Source organism: Chiloscyllium plagiosum, unplaced genomic scaffold (genome assembly GCF_037043375.1).
Source record: "Chiloscyllium plagiosum isolate Xiang-an unplaced genomic scaffold, Cpla_swu_hap1 HiC_scaffold_1, whole genome shotgun sequence".
Lineage (NCBI taxonomy): Eukaryota > Metazoa > Chordata > Chondrichthyes > Orectolobiformes > Hemiscylliidae > Chiloscyllium > Chiloscyllium plagiosum.
Window position 1 is genome coordinate 65,611,680 of NW_028270139.1, and position 18,422 is coordinate 65,630,101.

At 40.8% G+C, this 18,422-nt stretch overlaps 1 protein-coding gene across 8 annotated transcripts in view; it reads right to left on the minus strand.

Moving 5' to 3' along the window:
- The window catches only part of pds5a (PDS5 cohesin associated factor A), a 222,221-nt gene that overhangs the window by 26,252 nt on the left and 177,547 nt on the right, over window positions 1-18,422 (minus strand). For all 8 annotated transcript variants that reach the window (XM_043692752.2, XM_043692731.2, XM_043692757.2 and 5 more), the window contains exons 24-27: window positions 17,383-17,506; window positions 8,365-8,569; window positions 4,043-4,157; window positions 3,747-3,879 (exon numbers count right to left, since the gene is read on the minus strand). In XM_043692752.2, the coding sequence (XP_043548687.1) occupies window positions 3,747-3,879; window positions 4,043-4,157; window positions 8,365-8,569; window positions 17,383-17,506 (577 nt within the window). The remainder of the gene's footprint in view (window positions 1-3,746; window positions 3,880-4,042; window positions 4,158-8,364; window positions 8,570-17,382; window positions 17,507-18,422) is intronic.

Consider the following 18,422-nt stretch of genomic DNA (forward strand, 5'->3'; position numbering starts at 1 on the left):
TTCAGCTCGGTCTTAAAAGGGTAACCCCTCATTCTAAGATGGTGCCCTTTAATCCCAGAGTCTCTGACAAGATAAACCAATATCTCCATGTCTACTCTATTAAGTCCCCTAATAAACGAGTATTTTCAATAAGGTCACCTCTCAAGTCTTCTAAACTTATTAAAGTACAGGCACAAACCCATCAACCTCTTCTCATAAGCAAATCCTTCCAAATCTAGGATCGACCTCGTAAAACTTCTCTGGATTGCCTCAATTGCTAGTACATCTTACTTTAGGTAAGGAAACCAAAACTTACATCCACTGCTTCCCTATTTCTCAACTCTTCAAAGACTCTTAATAAATTTGAATGTAGGATGAGTAAACATTCCCACTGGAATGTTGTCAAAAATAACAGGATTTTTTTCCAATCATCAGTTCAATTGTCACAAATGTAACTCCATATATTGCAGTTTGCAGCTACAACATCATCCATTATTAATTTGACATAGGAGCCCTTACTGCACTAAAACATACTGTTATATTTAATTTGTTTGAAATAAAGGTACAGAGACCTGGACATACTGAAGAAATGTTCAAACAATGCAGGAATATCTTGTAATGTGTTCTTGGCCACTAAATATAATTAGCAATGAAATGTGATTACTTTGTTATATTATACAGAATGTGTGAGAACAAAGTATCTCCAATAAGTAAGCACAAAGGGAAGTTCAAATTTACAAAGTTCATTGATCACTAATTGACTTTTTATTTCTAAAATCCCTGAGTGTGAACTAAGATAGAAGTTTGTTGAACAAAATTAGGAAGGGACAAGGAGGCTGGCCAGGACATGCTAAGAGGAACCTGACCAGTAAAAGATGTTATGGAGGGAGGATTTCAAAGGAATAGGGAGGAGGAGAATGAGAATGGCTTGAAAATTGAAATTAGTAGAACGTCAAAAGACTAGCACAGAGCAAACAGACATAGAACTTATCAAGGCACTGCCTTTAGGCAGAACACATATTGTGATCAAGTAGTGCAAAGTGCAATGCACTTACAGTAAACTGACTAATACCTGCACTCAAGTAGCAAACAAAAGTTGGAAGATTTATGTGTAGGACTCAATTCTGTTTCAAAATAAAGTTATATAAGTGAATAATTTAAATTAAGTTAGATACATTAAATAGATTATTATGTACTTTTGCAATGTTAGCACTGAAAGAATAATCTTCAAAATTGTACACACTTGATTATGGTACAATTTACCTCAACCAGAAAGGAGTTGCCTCGGAAGTTTTCAACAATGGCTCCGGGTCCCATTAAGTCTAATGGCATCAGGTCAAACTCCATGGGCAAGCAAATTTCTTGCCAATTGCCACATACCTTCTGCTGACTGATCAGTAGTCCTCTATGTTGAATACCACTTGGAGGAAATATGGAGGGTGGCTAGAGTGTAAAACATACCGTGCATGAGGGATTTCAACGTCCATCACTAAGAATGGCTCAGCAGCACCACGAGTGATCAAACTGTCCAATTCCTATGGACGTAGCTGTGCTGCAAGATTGGGTATGCAGTGGGCAGTGAATGAGCCAACATGAGGTAAGAATCTACTTGGCCTCATTGTCGTCTTTTTACATGTTACAGGTGCTTCCACCACTGCATAGTCCTTGTGGAGATGACATCAAATGTTTAAAGTTTGAGTTATTGTTGTCACATGTTCTGAGAAACAGTGAAAAGTGTTGTTTTGCATGCTGTACAGGCACATCATAGCATACAAAGTGCCTCAGGGTGGGAGAACAGAGTGCAGAATAGTGTTACAGCTGCAGAGAAGGTGTAGAGAGAGATATCAGAATTAACATTTGAGAAGTTCGTTCAAATGTCTCATAACAGCAGGTAAGAAGCTGTTCTTGAATCTGATTGTACATATATGCAAACGTCTTTAACTTCTCCCCGACAGAAGAGGGTGGGAGGGGTCTTTGTGTTGCTTGCTTACCCAAGGCAGCAGCAAGTATAGATGGAGTCAAATGGATGGAAGGCCAGTTTGCGTGATGGACACTGCAGTTTCTTACAGTCTTGGGCAAAGCAGTTACTGCATCATGCTGCGATGCATCCAGATAAAATGCTTTCTATGGTGCATTTATAAAGATTGGTAAAGTCTTTGTAGGCATACCGAATTTCAATTAGCCTCCTAAGGAAACATAGACACTATTGTGCTTTCTTGACCGTCACTTTGACGTCGGAGAATCAAGACAGATTGTTGGTGATCATTACTTCCTGGAACTACGTAATGGGACAGACTTTAAATGGATCTGCAATTAAAAAATTAGGCTTCTCTGAGATCACAAGGGCTGTTAGTAACAGCAGAATTGTATTTAACTACAATCTGTAAGGCCTAGCTTATCAGGCACTCTATCATGCCCAGAGATCAACCTTTGTTCAATGAGGAATGCAGGAGTGCATTATAGAAATGCCAGTTACATTAACAAATGAGGTCTTAACCTGGTGAAGCTAAAGCGCAGGATGACTTGCCTGCCAAACAGTGGAAGTAACATGCAATAGACAGGATGAAGTGATCCCACAACTGGAGCCCAGCCATGAATAGTGGTGGACTATTAACAAGACATCAGCTACGATCCTACTGAATGGCAAAACAGACTCAAGGTGCCGAAAGCCCTACTCTTCTTCCTGTTGTCTTATGTTCTTATAGGAGATAAGCTTCCACAGACATTCCATATTCAACAATGAGAGAGCCCACATCAGTGCGAAAGAAATGGCCGTAGTATTTACATCAACCTTCAGCCAGAAATATAGTATATATTTTTATCTGACCCAACAGCCTCTTGATGTCCCCAGCATCAGAAATAGGGGCATTTGCTTATGCTTGCAATAATGTTCAGCGTCATTCATGAGTCCTCTGCTTCTTCTGAAACAGCCTGTGTCCAATAGTACCAAGTCGTGGATAACATCAATGCTTGGGCCGATAAGTAGCAAGTAGTATTCATGTCAAAGAAGTGACAGGCAATGACCACCATCCTTGACATTTAGTGGCATTACCATCACTGAATCTCCTACAATCAATATCCTTATGGTCACCATTGACCAGAAGCTGAAATGAATCAGCCATAAAATACTTAGGCTGCAACAGTAGGTCAGAGGCTAGAGATTTTGTGGCAAGTAACTCAGCTCTCATTTCCCCAATGCCTGCACCACCATCAAAAAGTATAGTAAGGAGTGGGATGGAATACTCTTTCTTGTGGAGTACAATTACAACACAAGAAGTTTGACACCGCCCAGAACAAAGCTGTCACTTGATTGACACCCCATCCAACACCTTCAACATTCACTCCTTCCACTACTAGTGCACAGAGAGTGTACCAACTACAACACATACTGTAATAAGTTAACAAGGCTCCACACATTGGACCTTCCCAAATCTGCAAGCTCTATTACTGCTTGAAGGACTGCAGGTGCATGGACACACCAACATCTGCAAATTCCCCTCTAAGCCACAAAACCATATTTACTTAAAACAATATCATTGTACCTTAACTATTGACAAGTCAAAAATCCAAGAATTTCCTTCTTAATTGCACGTTTTATATGAAAGAATTGCACTGGTTTCAAGAAATCAGCTCACCACCTCTCCAGGGCAATATTTAGGGACAAATGCTGATCTTGCTAGCAAAGTCCACAACCCATCAGTGAATATATAAAAAGGTTATCTAGTAGATTACACTATGTCAAGTAGCTTTTATTCAGTATCTCTTACCTCATTCATTTTGCCATCATCTGGTGCTTGGGCATCCTTTGTTTGTTTGATGTTCTCCACCATTTTTCTTATAAAAGCATGACTATTATTTTCATTTTTTGTCATTAAAACTTCCAACATGAACCATAGGCACCTTATCAAATATAATTTTAAAAAAGCATTAGATACTTTAAAACAAAACAAAGACAAGGCTTACAAAGCAAAAGGAGAATGCTATAATTGGCACCTTACATTGAATGGAACACTACTTGGAAATAGTTGTCAAGGTCAAATATTTGCAGTATAATTTTACTTACTCTTTGATGTCACGCAGCTGTTCAATATCCTGTATTTTCGTAAAATCTGGGTCATGAGCAAGCAAATGAACGGTGTATGGAACTACATATTCTGGCAATAGAGATAACAGCTTCTCTGAAGAAAATAAAAAGCATAGTTTAAAAAGTCTTTTTCTGAAAGGTTACAAGTGCAAGATACATATATGAGGAGAAAGTGAGGTCTGCAGATGCTGGAGATCAGAGATGGAAATGTGTTGCTGGAAAAGCGCAGCAGGTCAGGCAGCATCTAGGGAACAGGAGAATCGACGTTTCGGGCATTAGCCCTTCTTCAGGAAGAAGGGCTAATGCCCGAAACGTCGATTCTCCTGTTCCCTAGATGCTGCCTGACCTGCTGCGCTTTTCCAGCAACACATTTCCATCCAAGATACATATATGTCAACTTGAAAAGTGGCAAAAACTGACAAGCAATTTCTAACAGTCTTATACTAACAAAATCGAGTAGTTAGTGCATAGAGTTGTTATTGCTTAAACGGAAGCTTATTCAAGATTTAATTATTAATTACAGAAGGAAAACCTGAAATAATCAAATAGCAGCTTATCTCAGTAGCTATTTTTCAAAATTATTAATGAGTGCACTTATTATCAACAATGGTCAATCAGCCACTGAGGCCTGCTCTGCCACTGAATTAAATGGCTGCACTTCAACACCATTTGCCCACCAATGCTCTATATTTTTAGGCGACAGAAATCTCAGCTTCAAAATCTCAATTGATGTCGTACTCTGTATTTTGGAGAGAAAGTTCCAGATTTCCGCTATCCAAGTGAAAAAATACTTGTGATTTTGCTCTCGCATAGCCAAGCTCTAATTTGTAAGATTATGCCCTTCCACTACATTTTCAACTCCTCGTAATACTTTCAACCTCTCAGCCAGATCTTCACTAAATATTTATCCTCAAAGAAATTAAGAATTTAAGGAGGACTAGAATTCCACTCTTATTTTTGAAATGGATATATTGGCAGGCACCCAAGAAAGTAGAATGTTGATAAATGTGAAGTTATTCACTTTGGTGCAAAAATAAGAAAGCAGGTTAGTTGAATGGTGATAGATTGGGAAAGGGGAGTCCTGAGCGTTTTTGTATATCAGTTGCTGAAAGGTGACTTTTAGGTGCAGCAGGTGAAGGCAGAAAATGCTATGCTGGTCTTTCTGCAAATGTCCAGGACCTTGGTGTGACCACATCTGGAATAGTGTGCGCATTTTGGTTTCCTTATCTGAGGAAAGATATCCTGACTATGAAGGGAACATAACAAAGGTATACTAAATTGATTCCTGGAATGGCAGGACTGACGTAATAAAAGAGAACGGATTAGTTAGAATTATATTTACTTAGGTTTAGAAGAATAATTGAGTGGTGGGGGGGTGGGGGAGGTATTATCTCATAGACATCAATAAAGTCCAACAGGACTAGACGGGTGTAAATGTAGGATGCATGTATCTGATGATTATGGAGAATATGGTCATGTCTAAAGGTAGAGGGTAAGCAATTTAGGATAGATATGAGGAGAAATGTCTTCACCCAGAGAGCGGGAGCTCTGTGGAATTCCACACACAGAAATGAATTGAATATTTCCAAGGAGTTGGACAAAGGTTACTGAGTTGGATGATCAGCCATGATCAGTTGAATCATGAAGTTGGTTTGAAGGGCCAAACAGTCTACATCTGCTCCTATTTTCTATGCTTCCATGTTAATAAACTTTTTTTAAAAATTTAGTGTTTTTACAATCATTTTGACTTTCAGTCCTTGTTTCTACTGCAAGGGAGCTGAATAAGCTGTGATGCAAGGAAGGGGAGAAAGCTCACACCTCAAGACTGCGATGGGCAAAATGGCTAGTAGTAAGAGTAAACAAAAGGGCAAGTTGACTTAACTGCTTTTAAAGAGGAATGGAAGAACATCTAGGCCTGCTTAGGTATCCTGGCTCAGTACAAAGCATTGGTGCTGACTTGCTCAAAGGACATTCAAAGCTTCAATGTTAGTAGATGGTAGGTTGCAAATTAATGCGGGGTGAGGTTGATGTCAGGGTTTAAAATAGTGGAAAGGCGAAAACTGAAAGTGGCATGGTTGAGTGAGAGAGGCAGTAGAGTAAGAGCTAAATAGTAATGTGTCCAAGTCCACAGCAACAACCAAGCAACAGATCAGAGTGAACAAAAAGTATGATTTGCATATCAAGGATTTGGCAAAACTGATGACAGACTTAAGCTAAGCACAGGAGGACAGAATTTAGATCATCCAGCTGACCAAGCAGTTATAGTAGGAGGACAAGTCCACTTGTACAGATGTGGAAGAGGAGAAGCTGGAGCAGTCACAAGTCACTGAAAGAAAGGGAACCATTCTTGATGGGTGGCATGGTGGCTTAGTGGTTAGCACTGCAGCCTCATAGCACCAGGGACCTGGTTTAGATTCCAGCCTCTGGCAACTGTTTGTGTGGAGCTTGCACATTCTCCCAGTGTCTGCGTGGGTTTCATCCGGGTGCTCCGGTTTCCTCCCACAGTCCAAAGATATGCAGGTCAGGTGAATTGGCCATACAAAATTGCCCATCATGTTAGGTGCATTCCTCAGAGGGAAATGGGTCCAGGTGGATTACTCTTCGGAGGGTCGGTGTGGACTTGTTGAACCGAAGGGCCTGTTTCCACATTGTAGGGAATCTAATCTAAGCAAGGACAAGAAAGCAGTTGACCCAGGAGCTATCAAAGGGGCACAAAATTGTTTCAGTACTATTTGAAGATTGACACCAGGAATATATTTAAAGTAAAACACTATTTCATGGAAGGCTTTTCAGATAAAGTTCATTAGGATGATACTTAGTATGGAGGAATTATCTCATTAGTAAAGGTGTCTAGTCCTACTCACTGGAATTTAAAAGAATAAGAAGTGATCCCATTGAAACATACAGGATTCATAAGGAGCTTAAGAGGGTAAATGTTGAGAGGAGGTTTCCCTTCTCAGGAAAGTTGGGCACAGTCTCAGAATAAAAAAGTGTCAATTTACAATTGAGAGGAGGAAGAATTTTCTGATGGTTGAGAGCCTTTGGAATTCTTGTTACAGAAAGTTGTGGGGGCAGAGACCTTGTCGTTAAGATTGAGCAAGAAAAGATTCTTGATTAATACTGGAATCGGAGGTTATGGGGAAAGGGCAGGAAAGTGGATGTGAGGATTGTCAAATCAGTCATGGTCCTACTGAATGGCCTTCTCTAGTTCCTAATTCTTATGGTCTTATTATCCTTGGAGTTTGGAAAAGGAGTGATGAAATGATCAGGAATCAGCAGACGTTGTTTTCAGATGCTAACAGTGGAAATCAGCAGACCTGGAGAATACCAGTGGAGGAGTGAAAATCCTTACCCGTGACCAGGGTAAAGAATAAACAAAAAAAATGCTTGCCACAGGTCAGCTGAAATTGATCTCGGGGAGATGGCAGAGGGAAGGTATAAATTTCAATTGGTTCCGAGAATCAAAAAGCAGTAAGAAAAACTTTGTAGTCTCAGGTCAGAAAAAAATAACTCAAAGAGTACAGCATATGATTTATACAGTGGCATGGTATTTTAAATAGATCTAAGTTGCGGTGCTGCTGCAGAAACAGTTTTTAGGAATTACGCCCAGTTAGTAGCTTCTAACTTAAGAAATTTACTTAAGAATTCTGTATGGAGATTTGAAAAGGGGTGAATACCTTGACAAAGGTTTAGAGAGGCTCTGAGGACCTTTTTGCTCACCAGGATGAGGGATAGCTGGAAATCACTGTCCGAATGTGAAGGCAGAAACCCTCAATATGTAATAAGTATATCAATGAATACTTGAAAAGTCATAGCATATGGGCCAAGTGCTAGAACATGGGATGAGAGCAGATAAGTACTTGATGAGCAGCGTGGACATGCTATAAATCTGTACTATAAAATTGTAAGACTTCAACCAAAGGTAAGAGTATGAAGATTGACAAAGGAGTGAAGGGGCACGAGTGGCATCCGCAGTAAAAGATCAAGTAATTTTTCAGCATTTTGACATCGTAAAAATTCCAAGACACTTCACAGAAGAGTTTTCAAACAAAATCCGACACCAAGGAACAAAAAGTAACATTGGGGCGGATGACCAAAGGATTGATCAGAGTTAGTTTTTCTTAATCAAAGACAGATGGACTGTTTCGCAGGGAGGGAATTCCAGTGCTTAAAACCTAGGCAACTGAAAGGCACAGTTGACAACGGGACTGACATGGCACATACACTGGATGAGCCAAACAAAATTATCTACAATTTATGGAAAATCTTTATAAATATTGACTGTAAATGGCAATACTAACCATGAGCCATTGGGTTCTGTTTGATATACTCTCTCCGTATACTTATATTTTTAAGGAGGCACTGTCTGGCATGCGCTCTTCGCTCTTTCACAGGGTCCTTGGCACAGAGTGCAAACACTGCCATGTACTCCAATGGAAGCAGCAATTTCCCGAGGGCCTTATGGAGTTTCAGAGCAAATATCTGCCTCACCTGGTAGCACTCATCCTTCAACAACAAAATTATAAAATCAGAAAATGTTGGAACAGTCAGAATTTTAGAGCATATGGCACTACTTTTGTAATTTAAAAAGTAGAATAAGGCATAATAATTTTTCACACATTATGCAGCATGTCATCTTCTGAAACCTCAGCAGGATGTTTCTTGATCTGTGAACATTCTGAATTGCAGATAATAATTCAATTTCATTACAACACAAACAAAAGACTGTGAAGGCTCAAAATCTAAAAGAACAACAGAAAATGATGGAAACATTCAGCAGGTCTATCTGCATGTGTGGACAGAGAAATAGAGTTTGCTGCTTCACCATCCACAGATGCCAATACTATGGAGTCCAGAGCTGTTGTTATTCTATTTCACTATAGGTGTCTTGGCTAAACAAGCGAAACACTAAATTCTTTACAAGCACGTTAGCATCATTAAACCAATTAATTATGAATGTTTTATCAGCATGTCAAAATTTATTGAGACACTTCCAGTTGCTAATTACATACTTTAACATCTGATAATTCATCGAGCAAGTTTCACTTATCAAGCACAGTTTAGCAATACTCTCCTGACCTCATTTTGAATCAGTACAAATGGGCCACTATTTTCCTTTGATTATATAAAAAAATACCAAATGGAATATTAACATTGCTTATTTCAGGACACATCCAAAGTGAAGTAATACCTGTCTTACAATCACAGTAGTGTTGCAGCACAGGAGGCCATTCAGTCTCTTGTGCCTGCACTAGCTGGTTAAATGAAAATTATTACGAGCGCCAATTTCCTAATCCCCCACCAGCCCCCTCCATACCCTTACACACTATTTTTATCCAAATAGTCATCCAATGCCCTCTTGAATTGCTCAACTGAACCTGCCTTGACCACTCTTCCAGTTGGTGCATTGCATACCCTAAACACTTGCTTCGTGAAACATTTTTTCTTCACTTCTCCCTTGATTTTTTTTTGCTGATTACTTGAAATCTACAGCCCCTCATTCTTCTTTCTTTTACAAGCAGGAACAGTTTCTTCCTATCCATTCTATCTGACCCAAATCACAATTTTCAAAACCTCTATCAAGATCTCCTCTTAGCCTTTCTTCTCTCTAAGGAGAACAGTTCTCAACTTCTGCAATCTATCCTCAAATTAAATTCCTTATCTCTGGAATGATATTTTTAAACTGTTTCTCTATTCTCCCTCCTTCCTATATTGTGTCATCCAGAACTGGACACATTACTTGAGGTCTAACCAGTGTCTTGTACAAGTTCAACATCACCTCCTTGCTCTTGTGCTCTATGTCCCCTATGACAAGGCACTGGGACCAGATGAGATGCATCCAAAAATTTAAGGGTGCGTGTGTGGAAATTGAAGGAGCACTGGGCCCAATCTTTGTCCGCCATAACCTTTGGGATGGTGCCAGAAGACTGGAAAATTACAAACAGTGACTTTATTCAAGAATATGGCTAGGATAAGCCCAGCAAATACAGACTAAGTGTTCTGCCCTATCAATTTTGAACCCTTCGAGTGACTGAAGGGTTCACTTAACATCTCAGAAATGAGCCTTGTCTCCAGCTAGAAATCCTATTAATGGTATCTAATCGGCCATACCCCTCCTTTTGCCACCCTTTTACTGCTTACATGGCTAAAGATGACTCTAGGACGCCTGTAAACTCCCAGTCTTTTCTCATATTTCCTCTTTGCTAATATTTGCTTTTTCGTCTCCCTCACTGAGCTTCCACTATTCTTCCTGCTTCTCAATTTTATTTTCTACCTGATACTTGTGCATTTGTTTCTAATTTATCTTAATTTCTTTTGCCTTTGGCATCCAGACAGCTCTGGATTTGTTTCTACCATCTTCGTGTTGGAGTGTAGCTAAATCACATCCTCTTATAAAGTAGCCCATTGTTCAATTACTGTATTCCCTGCCAACCTCTTGCTCCAGTCAATCCTGCCCATCTCTGTCCTCAGCCATTGAAGTCTGCTCTCTGTCAATTGATTTGTTCACTCTGGGTTGTTGTACATCTTGTCACAATAGAACATTACAACACAATGATCACTGTCACTTGATCAATTTGGCCCAATTAATTTCAAAGAACCAGGTCCAACGTTGCATCCTTTCTTGTTGAAATAGAAATGTACTGTTGTAGCAAGAGCTCCTAAATGTAGTCTATGAATACTTGACCCGTATTGTCCTGTACACTACAAGAATCCTAGCTTATGTTCAAGTATTTGAAGTCACCTATTATAACTGTCCTATAATGTTGACATATCTCTGTAATTTCCCTGCAGATTTGCTCTTCCACATCTAACACTACTTAAATTGCTGAATTCTCTCACATTTTGCAATTACAGTAACTAACAACTTAATTATTAAAACTCCTCCCAAACCGACCCTGGATCCCACCATCCTTGCAAGCGACCATCGCATCTATAAATTCCCTTTATCTCCAAAACCTTCAATATGTTGTTAACTCCGAAGTCAACTTGCAGCTTTCCTCAAACTCCATACTCCATGTTCAAATTCCTCTTCTCGAGTCATAGAGATGTACAGCATGGAAACACACCCTTCGGTCCAACCCGTCCATGCCGACCAGATACCCCAACCCAATCTAGTCCCACCTGCCAGCACCCGGCCCATATCCCTCCAAACCCTTCCTTTTCATATATCCATCCAAACGCCTATTAAATGTTGCAATTGTACCATCCTCCACCACATCCTCTGGCAACTCTTTCCAAACACGTATCACCCTCTGCGTGAAAAAGTTGCCCCTTAGGTCTCTTTTATATCTTTCCCCTCTCACCCTAAACCTATGCCCTCCGGACTCCCCGACACCAGGGAAAGGACTTTGTCTATTTATCCTATTCATGCGCCTCATGACTTTGTAAACCTCTATACGTTTGTAAGCCTCCGACGCTCCAGGGAAAACAGCCCCAGCCTGTTCAGCCTCTCCCTGTAGCTCAAATCCTCCAACCCTAGCAACATCCTTGTAAATCTTTTCTGAACCATTTCAAGTTTCACAACATCTTTCTGATAGGAAGGAGACCAGAATTGCAAGCAATATTCCAACAGTGGCCTAACCAATGCCCTGTACAGCCGCAACATGACCTCCCAACTCCTGTACTCAATACTCTGACCAATAAAGGAAAGCATACCAATTCTCCCAACTTCCACTCATTCTGCCTGCCCCAGCACCAAAACGGGGTTGTGAATCTCTGGAATTTTCAACTCCAAAGGACTGTGATGGGTAGTTTGTTGTTTATATTCAAAGCGGAGATTGACAGATTTCTAGATATTAAAGCCCAAAGGACATTTGTGGGAAATAGCATATTGGTAGAGGACCAGCCACAATCTAGTTGAAAGCAGAACAGGTTCATGGGGCTGACTAGTTTACCCCAGTCCTATTTCTTATTTATCGTATTATTCTGCTTGACCTACTTGCTACCTTTGACACAAATACCACATCATTCTACTCCAACACCTTTCCATTGTTACCCAGCTGTTTGGAATTGCTCTCATCTGGTATCATTGTTATCTACAATTTTAGTCAGGAATCCACTTACAATCACTTAGCTTCCTGATCCTGCTTAAGTTAACCCTTGTGTTCCCAAGGATCTACCCATGATCAAGCCCCTGTCCATTGATCTCTATTTGCATGGTGTCCCCTCAGCAATGTCAAACACAGTTTTAGTTTTCACATGTGCACTGACAACACCCAGCTCTACCATAGCATCACCTCTTTTGACTCTTGTACAGTTACTAAATTAGCATGCTGCTTATTTAATATCTATTATTGGATAAGCAGAAATTTCCTCCAATGAAACACTGGAAAGATTAAAGGACATGGCTTTTGGCTACTTCTCCAAACTCCATTCCCCAGATTCAAAATCCAAACCTATGACAATTGTCTGCGAACCAACGTCTTTTTGCAAAAGCAAAATCCTGGCGATACTGGAAATCTAAAATAAGAACAATAGCTTACAAAACTTAGTTAAAAATCACACAACACCAGTTTATAGTCCAACAGGTTTATTTGAAAGCACTATCTTTCCGTGTGCTGCTCCTTCATCAAGTGGTCATGGAATATAAGATCACAGGACACAGAATTTATAGCAAAAAGTTTAGCTTGATGTAACTGACATTATATATGGCACGGTGGCACAGTGGTTAGCACTGCTGCCTCACAGTGCCAGAGACCTGGGTTCAATTCCCACCTCAGGCGACTGACTGTGTGGAGTTTGCACATTCTCCCAGTGTCTGCGTGGGTTTCCTCCAGGTGCTCCAGTTTCCTCCCACAGTCCAAAAATGTGCAGGTTAGGTGAATTGGCCATGCTAAATTGCCTATAGTGTTCGGTGAAAGGGTAAATGTAGGGGAATGGGTCTGGGTGGGTTGCGCTTTGGCGGGTTGGTGTGGACTTGTTGGGCCGAAGGGCCTGTTTCCACACTGAGTAATCTAATCTAATTTATATATTGACAAAGACCTGGACTGTTTGTTAAGTCTCTCAACTTTTAGAACGGGCAAGTTGGTTTCAGTTCTTTCAAATGTAAATTGCAGAACTATATTACATTCTCAAGTGAACTTTAACAATAGGTGCCATGTTGGCCCAGATAATGCATTGAAGGTGTGAGGTGCCTTGTGTGAGGCTGTGTGTGCCCCAATGTTCAGACTGATTCTCATCTAAAAAAGGGATTTATAGAATCTTACATGGATTCATGCAGTCTTTGAGCAAAATAAAATGTAATTCTGCAAGTACAAATTCATCCCACAAACGTGTGTGTGCACGCGACAGCTGCGGGGTGGAGGGAGGAGGAGGAGGTGTTACGAGTATCTGTAAGAGGGTGCGTGTGTATGTGTGAACGTATGACAGAGAGCTTGTGTATGAGTGTGTGCACACGCGTGTGTCTCTGGAGGAGTGCCTGTGAATGTGAACGTGTGTGTGTATATCTGTCTGTGTGTGCAGGCTGTACAGTGGGGTCACCTGTAGTGTCACATGAATCCAATGTCCCAGTTGAGGGCTAACCCATGGGTACCAAACTTGGCTATCAGCCTCTGCTCGGCCACTTTGCGTTGCTTCCCATCCCAAAGTCCACCTTGGAGGACGGTCACCCGAAGGTCCGAGGTCAAATGTCCCAGAACAGTGAAGTGTTCTCTGACTGGGAGGGAACACTCCTGTTGGTTGATTTTTGTGAGGTGTCCATTCGTCTGTTGCCATAGCCTCTGCCTGGTCTCACCAATGTACCATGCCTCAGGCCATCTTTTCCTGCAGTGTATGAGATAGACAATGTTGGCTGAGTCACAGGAATACTTGCCACGTACATGGTGGGAGATGTTGCCACGTGTAATGGTGGCATTCGTATCGACACTCTGACACGCCTTGCAGCATCTATCATGGCAAGGTTGTATGGTGTTGTTCTGAAAACCGGGCAGTTTGCTGCGAACGATGATCTGTTTGAGGTTTGGTGGTTGCTTAAAGGTGAGAGGTTGAGGCATGGGGAAGGTCTCGGTGAGCTGCTCATCCTCATTGATCCATGTGTTGCAGGCTGCGAAGAACATGGCGTAATTTTTCGGCTCCTGGGAAGTACTGGACTGTCGGGTACAGCTCGTGTCTGTCTCCTGAGGTCATTACGGTTTCTCGCTGTGGCACGTTGGAACTGATGAGTTGAGCATCACACCCAGTTCCTATGAGGGCATCCTTGAGTACTTCCAAATGCCTGTCACATTACTCCTCATCTGAGCAGATCCTGTGTATGCGTAGGGGTTGTCTGTAGGAGATGGCTATTTTAATGTGTTTTGGGTAGAAGCTGGAGAAGTGTAGCATTGTAATGTTATCTGTGGGTTTGTGGTAGAGCGAGGTACTGAGGTGCCCATCCTTGATGGAAATGCATGTGTCCAAGAGTGAGACAGATACTAGAGAGTAGTCCATGGTGAGTTTGATGGTGGGATGAAACTCATTGATATCCTCAGTGGTTAGCACTGCTGCCTCACAGCACCAGGGTCCCATGTTCGATTCCAGCCTTGGGCGGCTGTCTGTGTGGAGTTTGCACATTCGCCCCGTGTCTGCGAGGGTTTCCTCTGGGTACTCCGGTTTTCTCCCACACTCCAAAGATGTGCAGGTCAGGTGAATTGGCCTTGCTAAATTGCCCATAGTGTTAGGTACATTAGTCAGAGGGAAATGGGACTGGGTGGGTTACTCTTTAGAGGGTCGGTGTGGACTTGTTGGGCTGAAGGGCCCGTTTCCACACTGTAAGGAATCTAATCTAATCACTACGTAGTTGTTTCAGTGGCTCCTCACAATGGGTCCAGAGAGAAAAATGTCGTCAATATACCCGGTAGATAGTGTTGGTTGGAGGTCCTGCTTAGAGAAGATGTCTTGTTCAGACCTGTGCATGAAAACGTTGGCATATTGGGGTGCAAACTTGGTTCCCATGGCTGTTCCGTTTGTCTGGATGAAGAACTGGTTGTCAAAGGTGAAAATGTTGTGGTCAAGGATAAAGCTGATGAATTGTAGGAGATTGATGGTTGTTGGTGTTGAGTACTGAGGCTGTTTCCGCAATGCCGTCATTGTGGGGGATATTGGTGTAGTGAGACACACATCCATTGTGACAAGCAATGCTCCTGGTTCAACTGGTCCGTGGGTGCTGTGTTTCTATAAGAAATCTGTAGTGTCGCGACAGAAGCAAAGTACTCAAGGATGCCCTCATAAGAACAGGGTACGATGCTCAACTCATCGACCATCAGCGAGAAACCATAATGACCTCCTCAGGAGATAGACACGAGCTACAACTGACAGGGTACCCTTCGTTGTCCAGTACTTCCCAGGAGCCAAAAAACTACGCCATGTTCTTTGCAGCCGGCAACACGTTATCAATGTGGATAAGCACTTCGCCAAGACCTTCCCCACGTCTCCATTTCTCACCTTTAAACAACCACCAAACCTCAAAGAGATCATTGTTTGCAGCAAACTGCCTGGCTTTCAGGACAACACCATGCAACCATGTCAGAATGTTGACACGGATATCACCATTACGCGTAGCGACACCTCCCACCATGTACGTGGCAGGTACTCCTGTGACTCAGCCAACATGTCTATCTCATACGCTGCAGGCAAAGATGCCCTGAGGCATGGTACATTGGGTGAGACCGAGCAGAAGCTATGGCAACAGATGAATGGACACCTCACAACAATCGACAGACAGGAGTGTTCCCTCCCAGTCAGAGAACACTTCAGTGTTCCGGGACAGTTGACCTCAGACCTTCGAGTGATCGTATGAAAGAACTGAAACCAACATGCCCATTCTAAAAGATGAGAGACTTAACAAACAGTCCAGGTCTTTTTCAACATATAATTTCAGTTACATCACACTGTAAACTTTTGCTATAAATTCTGTATCCTACGATCTTATACTCCACAACTTCCTGAGTAAAACAGTGATCTGAATTTATCATAAGATCTTTTTATACAATTAGATGAATCATTTGCTTGGTATGAATTTCAAGTTGAAAGCAAGATTGAATTGTACAAATTTGTTGGAATTGTTTTTATGTTGAGCATCTTTCTAACTTTGAGATCTTTGCTGCAAACCGTATTCATTTATTAGTATACTAAAGCCCGAGGAATGACATAGGAGCAGCGCTCCGAAAGCTAGTGCTTCCAAATAAACCTGTCGGATTATAACCTGGTGTTGTGTGATTTTTAACTTTGTACATCCCAGTCCAACACCGGCACCTCCAAATCATTACAAAACTTAAGAGGTCAGGGAACACCTGTGGACAGAAACAGAGATATTGTTTCAGGCCATTGACATTTCCTTCAGAAAGGTCAAATATTCCTTTTTTTTGTTTAACCACAGATGCTGAAGGAACTGCAATGTGTTTCTGGTCTTTTCTGTTGTTATTTCAGTCTGTTCACAAACTTGGTATCATGCTGAGTTGATGACTATATTTTCACAGTATTACCAAAATTGTTTATTTCCACCAATATAACATTGCCTGACTTCACCCCTGAAATACTCACTCATATTTGTTACCTCAATTCTTGACAATTCCAACAATTCTGAATAGTTTCCCACATTCTACTCTGTGAACTTGAAACCATTCAAAAATGTTTAAAATCCATTTGTAGTCCTGTTCCTCTTTTTGCCCTGTGTTCACCTATTCAAGTCTGTAAACTTGTGATCCATGTTTTCTAATCCTTCTGCGGTTTTGCCCCACCCTCCTTATCTATGTAACCTCCATCAGCTCCATGACCCTCTAAAAAGTGTCTGCATCCCCCAATATAGGCCATTAGGAGCTCCTCCACTGGTAGCTGTTCCTCCAGTCACATTGGTCCTAAAGCTCTGGAACATCCTTCTCACATCTAACCTAAATGTTTGACCAAGTATTTGATCATCTAACCTGAAATAATACATGGCTTGGTGTCAGACACAATAACTGAAATCTCCTAAAAAGATCTTGGGAGATTTTATCACATTAAAGTTCTAAATAAATTATTACTGCCAAGAAAGGCAGCTTTATTTGGAAGCCAACTTTTCAAACTTTTAAAATTCAGCATTACTTCCTGAGTAAGCACTCTCTTAATTAAATATTTAAAACAGTGATTTGAATTTTTTGAAAGATCTATTTATACAATTAAATGAATCATTTGCCTAGTATGAATTTCAAGTTGAAAGCAAGATTGAATTGTACAAATGTGTCGGAATTGTTTTTATGTTGAGCATCTTTCTAACTTTGAGATCTTTGCTGCAAACCATATTCATTTATTAGTGTACTGAAGCTAGAGGAATGACATAGGAGTGAAAAGAAAGCAACCACACTTACATTAATAACAAGTGCACAGAGCTGGAACTGCTCTGGGGTGATAATCTCATGATAACAAGGTTCTTGTGCAAGTTTTAGTATGGCACATCCTGCAGCCAACCGTAATCGAGACATATCAGATTTACTGCAAGACAGGAAAAACAACGTCAACTATTCATGGTAAAGTTCCACATCTGTACTTAAGAAAATCTCCCAACTAGATCACTGACAACCTTCAAGAAACCAAAATGAAAATACTGTAAACAGAAAAGTGAATTACTTGACAATCTTTACTCCACAAAGAAAAGGTCTCCCACAGACATGTGCATGTTGCACATCTGAACATGAGAATGAGGAAATCAGGATTTCCAGTTCCTCTTTTTATTCCTCAGATCATGTTTCCTACTGATTCTTGCTCATATATGAAATACTGTAAACATCATTAATTCAATTTTGACCATCTTCAATAAACAAGTACTTTTTTCATAAGGAGCAAAGGTGTTTAGAGAAGAGGCACTTTATTTGAAAAAATCATTGCAAACCAAGTGGTCTACTTTTCTTTTATCATTCTTAGATTTCGTTCACATATATACAAGCAACCTCGCCAAACAATAGCTCCTACCAAAAGCAAAGTTAGAAGTCAGAGCCAACTACAGCTGGCAGTAAAAGTGTTTCAAAATGTACAGATTTCACTCAAAATAACTGAATCCACTTGTGATAAAGTGAACAAATATATTAAGCCTGCCTAAGAAATTTAGAATACTTTAGTGGAATTATCAAAGACAATTAAAGCAGCACTATAAAAGCAGACTAATATATTTGCTCAAACATGGTTGATCTCCAGTTAAAGAGGTCAAGTCACAAGCAATAGTTTTCAAAGAGGAACCATAATCTGTAGAAGTCCAGAACTTATTTATGTACAGGTACTGATTGAACAGATTTCCATCCAAGGGGTTGCAATCTCCTCAATGGTAGGGGGAGAAAGAAGATAGTAATTAAAAATATACTTAAAACATTGCAGATGCTGGAAATCAGAAATAAAAACAGTAAATGGTTAAGAC